Here is an 8,703-nt window from a genome sequence, read left to right as displayed (position 1 = left end):
CACCCATGCCGCCACCACCATACCGTCGCCATTATCATCATCGTTGTCATATCTCATAGCCACACAGGTATGTGTCTAGTTATTAATTAAAGAAGACTAAAAGCAACCATACATGTAATTCACATAGATTGAAGTTTAAAGGATCATAAATTCCTTATAAACCCTAACATGTTTAGACAACCAAATTAAATCATAAGGTGGTGTTTGTTTAATGACTTAATAAAAAAGTCTTCGATTTAATCAAAAATACATAATTCATTAAGTTTTAAAAAAGTTTGTCTTTTTGACTTAATAAACCAAAAATAAGTAGATTGACTTAATCAATTTAGTCACTTTATTATTCAGCAACTTAATGACTAATAAAACAAATGGGAAATGATATTTGTATCATTGTTTTTGATTAATGTACCACAAAGTACAAGTTTTACAGCTGATTGTACAAGCCAGTATTGCACATGTGTGGTACATTAATCAAAACAAATGGTACCAATATCATTTCCCAAAATAAATAGGCCCTAAGTAACATCACATCTTTTATATGCGAAGGAATATTTCCCTTTCTGGAATCTGGATTTCTATCTGTTACAAAAATAATAAAATAATAAAATAATTAAAACAATTGGTGTTCATTGTTATGCGTCATTCTGTATCCATAACAACTCTAAATTGATAAAATGGTAAAACCTGATGTGACGCTGAGGTGACATTCTGGATGGTTTTGCGTAGAGCAACCATACCTGATGCTCTTACTAGTACAAGATTGAGGAATAAAAATCAATGTTTGGGTTAATCGCCAATAGTCCATTAGTCTATTACTGTTAAACTTGAACTGGGCCCTACTTTACGTTTGAATGTAGGCTAGCTATCGGTTAATCGCTAATTGCGTTTCCACCCTAAAAACCTGGCCATATGCAAAATAGCTAATGAGTTAAAAAATGCTACAGAGATCTTAAGTTTTTTTTTTTAACCATTAATTGGCTTAATTGATAAAATGACTGAATAAATAATATCGGTATGAATTAAATCAATATAATTATTTTTTGTTTATTAAGTCAAATAAACAAACATTTTTAATGACTTAATAAATAAAATATTTTTGACTAGGTCAGTTTTTTTATTAAAACTTTAAACAAATACTACCTAACAATAAAGGGTGCCCATATTGATACCACTTTTTCCCATTATTGTGTCATACTATTCATCTTTTATCGCAAACAATATACATAAACAATGCATAAAAAAATGATAGATTTATAAAAACTTGTGGTATTATTATCAATTCTCGTTGTTTATTAGGAGTGGATTTGACGTGGTAGTCATGCTAAAGTTAGAGTTGATGAAAAAATATAGGCTTTTTGTCTTATAATCAGATTACAAAAGTTGATTCATTTGAAGCAAATGGTTTTCAAACAATGGTTTCTTCTTGAAATTCGTTTCTTTTGTAGATGTTTCATCTCGAAATATAAGTCTAATAATCAATCTTGGAATCTGAGTTTCATGGTGAGCATTGATCAAATAATAAGTTGTCGGTTTTAAATGAGAAGGAAAAAAGATAATTTGATATTTAATTTGTGGTTTCTTTTTTTCTAGGTACCCTTAAGAGTTAAGATAAAGTATTCAAGTGTATGTGTGTAAAATAAAATAAAAAGTGTACGTAAAACATTCATGATTACTCAATCAACACAATACAAACCTTCACAAACTTAAATAATTAATTAAAGAAGGCATTTGATTTTTGTGTTCATGTTTGTAATTTAATAAACAAACCTACATAAAAATAGAATTGAGCTGATTAATGGTAATGAATTCTTTGCTGAAGGTTCAATTTACATGTTATTAATCGATTGTATTTCCGAGTAACGACAAAAAAGGAAGGAAGATTCCAGTACACTTAAAACTCATACTACACCTGATTGAGATTAATTGGGACATTAGAAGTAGGTCTTATGAAGTTATTTTTGAAACCAACCAATAGTCCATTCAACAGTATGTGGGATTGTGGGTGACCATTAGAAGTAGGTCTTATGAAGTTATTTTTGAAACCCTGATACACTTGTCCTCTCATACAAATTTATACGCACTCTTTAATGTCCCGTTCATTCTCAACCGAACCCCAAACCCATTTATAAAATTTAAACTAAATCTTGAACCAAATAAAAAAGCCACTGTTGTCTTTTACGGGTTATATAGGTACAATACATTGAGGTTGTATGAAGGATGTTAAGATTTAAACAAACCTTACCTCTACATAGATAGAGACACTGTTTAATTACGGTTCAATCTAAATGATATAGATGAGGATCGAACCTCTAACTTATGTCTCCAAAGGCCAGTGTTTACCACTGATCCAAATCACGCTGCTTAAACTAAATCTTGAATTTCTCTATTATTCTAATTTTACGTTTATTGGCAAAAAAATAATTTTATTTCTAATAACTTAAAATGCAAAAAACAAGTATATTGCATATTTTACTCATACTCTCTCAACCCACATTAAATGTCTAATTTTGACTTGTCAAATTTTTTGTTTTTAATTTTGACCGTATAATTTTTTATTTGTATTTATAATACTTCATATAAAATATATATATTATATATACTTTTCATAGATATAAGTCATATAACTTTCATTAATTATATAATATAAATTAAAATTAGATTTTATAATGCGACAAATACTATTTTAGTTTATGTGTGTTGAATTCTTTGTTTCAACGACATTAAAAGATATTTAACTATTGAAAGTATCCAACGCTGAATTGTAAGATAGCCCTAAGGCCCCTGGGCTTAGGGGCGGTACCACATGGGGGCCAAAGAGGGCATTCCTCACTCAAAATTTAGATTTTCTTATGTATTTTTAAATTTTTTATTGATTTTTAAAAAATTTCTTATAGGTTTTTAACATTTTTACCCCTTATATATATATATTACGGATTTTTTAATTTTGTCCGCTCTAAAATTTTTTCTAGTACCTCCTCTGGCTGGGCTTTAAGATAGTATAATTGTGCACAAAACTAAATAATTGCGCATGGTTTGAAACATATACTTTTACTCACTAGTCACTACACAGAAACAAGTTTCCTAACAAATGCCTTCGATTTCTATGTATGCGGCATGTTACTTTTGTCTTGCAAATTATTGTTGGTACTATTTGTGTTAATACTTCTTATTAAGTGACATTCAAAATAAACAATATTGTCTTAGCTGAGTTTACGATATTATAAAAAAACCTTATAGGCATGTCACTCGGATCAAAATCATGACAGAGAAACCCTTACTTCACTACAACAAAAAAGTCATATATTCACACTTACTTTTAAGAGGTGTGAAAAAATTTCGTAATTTGTTCACACTTAAAAATGTTTAAAAAGTATACACATTTAAAAGTGTGAAGAAATTTAAAAATTTATAATTTTTTCACACTTATATATGTGGAAAGAAAAAGTTCACACTCAAAAGTGTGAACAAATGTCAAACATATTCACATTTAAAAGTGTGAAAGTTATATTGTAACACCTAAATTTTTCACACTTCTCTTGTGTGAAGAAATTTAGTGTTACAAATTAATCCTCACACTTTTAAGTGTGAATAATTAAGATAATTTGACACACTTAAATGTGTGAAACTTTTTTTTCCACATATATAAGTGTGAAAAACTTATAACTTTTTAAACTTCTTCACAATTTTATAAGTGAATATTTTTTATACTTTTTTAAGTGTGAACAAATTAAACAATTTTTTCATACTTGTTAAAAGCAAATGTGAATAAATGAAATTTTTTTTGTAGTGATTATGTAGATTTGCTAGTCATGCGACTTCATTTTGTGTGATGGTGCTCGTATTTAATTTAGGTAACATACACCACATAACCTAAAAAACATAATTGCATACATCACATAGTCACCCGAATAATTCACTACATTATATAAATATTTTTTCATAAATGGCTACATCCGTATGCCTTTAAATTAAAAACGAGTCAGTAATATAGTATGACCAAAGAGGTTAGATAATTAAAAAATGGGAGAAGTACTTTTACCAAGACCGTCCAACAAAAGTATCCAAAAGCAACTGATTGATGGTGTTTGGGGTTCCACGCGTTGGGTCCAACTGTAAACACACCAACCCCAACCGGTTTGCTGACCGGTCTACCTTTAAAATAACCGAGTGAACCGGTCTTTCACATCATTATATATACCCCTCTCTAATGTTGCATTGTTAACTCAGATTAGTGGTTGGACTGCTTGTAGAAAATCCAAAAATAAGAATAACTTTCCTTTTTTTACGACGTATACAAGACACAAAAAACACACACGACCTGAAAATCTAACCAAAAAATGGCAACCAATAATTATGGAGAGACGGAAAATGAGACGAGTAACGTTGAGACTAAAACCGAGTCAACAAATGGAGAGCACGTGAGCCGGCACCAAGAAGTTGGTCACAAGAGTCTCTTGCAAAGTGATGCTCTTTACCAGGTACATACTATATATATGCGTAAATAATTCATTTATTCGTGATATGACACGCGCAGCTTAATATGAAAATAATAAATGAAAGTATACATATATTTCTGCCGTTTAAAAAAAATAATAAAAATAAAAATATGGATGTATAAAAGCTATTCGAATATTTGTGTGTTTTGTAGTATATACTTGAAACGAGTGTGTATCCAAGGGAGCCAGAGCCTATGAAAGAGCTTAGAGAGGTCACGGCAAAACATCCATGGTAAGTAGTCTCCCTAAAACTTGTACATATATATGCATGGTATAAAGAACGCCCACCATATCCCAACCAAGTTTTTTTGGTATGTCGACCACACCTACTATTTGCAGTGCGGACCCCCTGCCTGTAATGGCAAATCTGGCAAAAAATAGCGGACCCCTTGTCAGTAATCGTTGCAAATAGTTGGATATGGACAAAAACACCACAATTTGCAACGATAGTCTGGTTTAATTACCAAAAGTCTGGTCGGGATACCCGCCGACATAACGAAAGTTCATTAAATAGTGACATCACACATACTGACAGATTTGTTTTTAAACTTTAGTAGCAGCTCAAACTTAAAATTCTTATTTAAACCAAAAATTAAGGGAAAAAAAAAGGTTTGAAAAAAACGGGCCATAAAGAAATAAAGTTTTTGTAGTTCCTGACAGCATAAAAGATATTAAAATATAACATGAAGAAGTATAAATCACTTTTTCCCTATTTCAATAAAGAGTGAATATATGACAAACAAGTGCGTGACACACTCGCTACTAGCTTGCATGACACATTCGTTTAGACTTTAGAATTTAAAAGATGAAGGTCGGGCTCAAAAGATAACGTTTATTAATTACAATGGATATATATATATTCGATGGATCAGGAATATTATGACAACATCAGCCGATGAAGGACAGTTTTTAAACATGTTATTGAAGCTCGTAAATGCCAAAAACACCATGGAAATCGGTGTTTTCACCGGTTACTCTCTCCTCGCAACTGCCCTTGCTCTTCCTGAGGATGGCAAGGTATATATATTATATATATATATATATGTAGATAAAACGCGCAACTTTATATATACGATCGAGTACTTTTTCAAGAAATTAAATATATATTATTATGTCGACAGTTACAAAATGTAAATATTATTATGATATGTTACAGATTTTAGCTATGGATATAAACAGAGAGAACTATGATTTGGGACGTCCCATAATAGAAAAGGCTGGAGTTGCTCACAAAATCGACTTTAAAGAAGGCCCTGCCATGCCTCTTCTTGATGAAATGATTGCCGATGTATGTATACATATATGATGACAAATTATTACTAATTAAGTTTCTCCATATATTAATTAACTAGTACTCAGACCCGTCCATTGGACGGGTAGTTTCAAGATATATAAATCTTATAATTATTGTGAAACAAAAAGTGTATGATCAATATCACAATTTAATATATACAAAACCTAAAGAAGAAACATATGAAAATTAACACGATATAAATATTGATTCCTATCTTTTTTTTCCAACTTTAGTTAATTAAAAAGAGAAACAAAAAGTGTATGACCAATATCACAACTTAATCAATACGAAAGCTAAAAAAAACATATGAAAATTAACTCCATATGAATACTGATTCAAGTTTACCCTTTTTTTTCAACTTTAGTTAAATAAAAAGGGAAACAAAAAAGTAGATAATAATAATAATAATAATAATAATAATAATAATAATAATAATAATAATGATAAATATTTTTTAAAAGATTTTTTTATTAAAGGTTGGTTATTTTTTATTAAATAAACATTAAAAAAATAGAGAATTAATGAAGAGGGAGTATTAAGCTAAAGGAGGAGGATTAGGGGTGTCAAGTGTACCCCCAACCCCCTCTTTTAGTTATATTATAGATTTGTATCTTTTGCTTGCTATACGTTTATATATATATATATATATATTTCATATAATTCATGTTTTTGATAAATTAATTTCCTCTATCTAAAAGCATTTTGTTTTTGGGTAATTAATTGAATGAATGATATAAATATTGATCGTTAGGGAAAGTATCATGGAACATTTGACTTCATATTTGTGGATGCTGACAAGGACAACTACCTTAACTACCACAAAAGGCTAATCGATTTGGTTAAGGTTGGCGGGTTAATAGGTTACGATAACACTTTATGGAATGGCTCCGTGGTTGCCCCTCCAGATGCACCGATGAGAAAATACGTAAGGTATTATCGAGATTTCGTGTTGGAGCTCAACAAAGCATTGGCTGCTGATCCAAGGATCGAAATTTGTATGCTTCCTGTTGGCGACGGAATCACCCTCTGTCGTCGGATCAACTGATTTAATTTTTCTGCATATCATATCATATGATTTTATTTTTATATTATTAATTACGTTGTCCACGCCCAATGTGTGTTGTGGGTTGGCCCCAATATAAAGAGAGTCATGTTTATGTTGGTATTATGGTTTACGATATGATGGATCGATGTGATAAGTGATGGGGTCCTCAAAGTGTATTATATTGAGTATATATATATATATATAGAGAGAGAGAGAGAGAGAGTGTTTGTGTGTGTGTGAAGTTATTAGGACATGATTATGTTTTAGACGTGTTTTCATTAGTATAATTTTCATCAAATTTTATATAACACAAAAATATATATTTGAGATCAAAGTTTATAAAAATTGACTTTGAAAATTCAAATTATGACACTTTTGATGGGACGGAAGGAGTATATTTACTCTATCTATTATATCCTGTTTATGTTAAAATTTCAAAAATATATATTTGAAATCAAACAAAAGAAATAACTTTAATTTTATTTTTTTTATATATATTTACTCTATCTACTATATCCTGTTTATGTTAAAATTTAAAATAAACTCAACCTCAATAAATAAAAGTTACACAAAGTCTTGTGTTATCTTGAATTAATCCGCACGTTTTAATTACGTAGTAGCTCTAAACTTAAGCACAACTTATTTGATTATTTCCAACCTTGTAATTATAATGATTTGTGGGAAGATTCCATATTATATTTAGTGATGTACGTACGTGTGTAAGTGTGTTATTGATGGCCGGATCGATGTAACTAACCAAAATCGTCCTCGCTAGCCATTAAAGTATTAATTAAACCATTCATTCGGGTTCTATATATAACTAGAGGTTTCAAATCGTTATGGACCACTCTAGTATATATATATCTCTATATCTATACTATATTATAAAGCAGATCTCCCATGTTTATATTTTAAGTTTCAATATTTACTTTCCCAAAATACCCATATATTAATTCTATATTTACCTAACACTCTTTCTCTCTCCTCAAATCTCAACCAATCATTTCTATTTCTCTCTCCTCCATAAATCATTTCTTCCTCCAACTCATTCAAAATCTTTTATCTCAAAAACCGTACATCGATAAATTATAAAAATTATATGGGTATTATTAAAATTTGATGCTCTTTCATTAGAGATGTCATTCAATATACTTTCGACGAATTTTTAAATTCGAGGGCGGAGCCCGTACGGTTAAGGCATTTGGCTATCACACTCTATGACCTATCACCTCCACCATCTCAACGCCGCAACGCGCGGGTACTTGCCTCGTATATATATATAACCACAGTCCACAAACCCAAAATATGAAAATACACTTAATTTTTTTTTAAAGGTGTGGATGATTTGCTCGCAACAGTAGATCTAGCTTACGTTGTCTTAACCGGGTCCGCGCTAGAGAGCTCCTCGCCCTCAATACCTAGTAGGAGGAGAAACTCCCAACTAAACCGCCCGAATACACGATATTTAATTTGGATAAAACCGTTAATCTAACTAAGGATAAAATGTGTTTCTTTTTTTTTCTTCACAAATATCCCTTTTAATAAGCCCGGACTTATAATAAAACGGGTACAATAAAATCTCGTGTACGTCAAATTTTATAGAAGATTTAAGTTAGCTACACGAAGACTCGAACCATGTTATCCAACAAAACTTAAGGCTTAACTAATGACATGATGTATTGATGTGACCGACTTCTTTCCATAATTAGGAAGTGAATGTGTATGATAATAGAGTCGAAAAACATGTCAAAATTTCGAGAAGAAGCTACATGAAGACTTGAATCAAGTTATCCACCAAAACTTGATGCTTAACAAAAGACATGTGATCGACCAGCTCATCTAAACATGGCCATGTAAAATGATTTATT

At 30.6% G+C, this 8,703-nt stretch overlaps 1 protein-coding gene across 1 annotated transcript; it reads left to right on the top strand.

Moving 5' to 3' along the window:
• The first annotated feature begins 4,236 nt into the window (after positions 1 to 4,236).
• LOC122596020 (caffeoyl-CoA O-methyltransferase 1) lies at positions 4,237 to 6,955 on the top strand. The gene is made up of 5 exons (XM_043768517.1): positions 4,237 to 4,478; positions 4,649 to 4,728; positions 5,369 to 5,513; positions 5,653 to 5,784; positions 6,542 to 6,955. Exons 1-5 carry the CDS (start codon positions 4,338 to 4,340, stop codon positions 6,833 to 6,835), a joined length of 792 nt encoding a protein of 263 aa, XP_043624452.1. The 5' UTR covers positions 4,237 to 4,337; the 3' UTR covers positions 6,836 to 6,955.
• Positions 6,956 to 8,703: the final 1,748 nt, after the last annotated feature.

This window comes from Erigeron canadensis, chromosome 4 (genome assembly GCF_010389155.1).
Source record: "Erigeron canadensis isolate Cc75 chromosome 4, C_canadensis_v1, whole genome shotgun sequence".
Classification (NCBI taxonomy): Eukaryota; Viridiplantae; Streptophyta; class Magnoliopsida; order Asterales; family Asteraceae; genus Erigeron; species Erigeron canadensis.
This window is presented reverse-complemented; position numbering and strand designations above follow the sequence as displayed.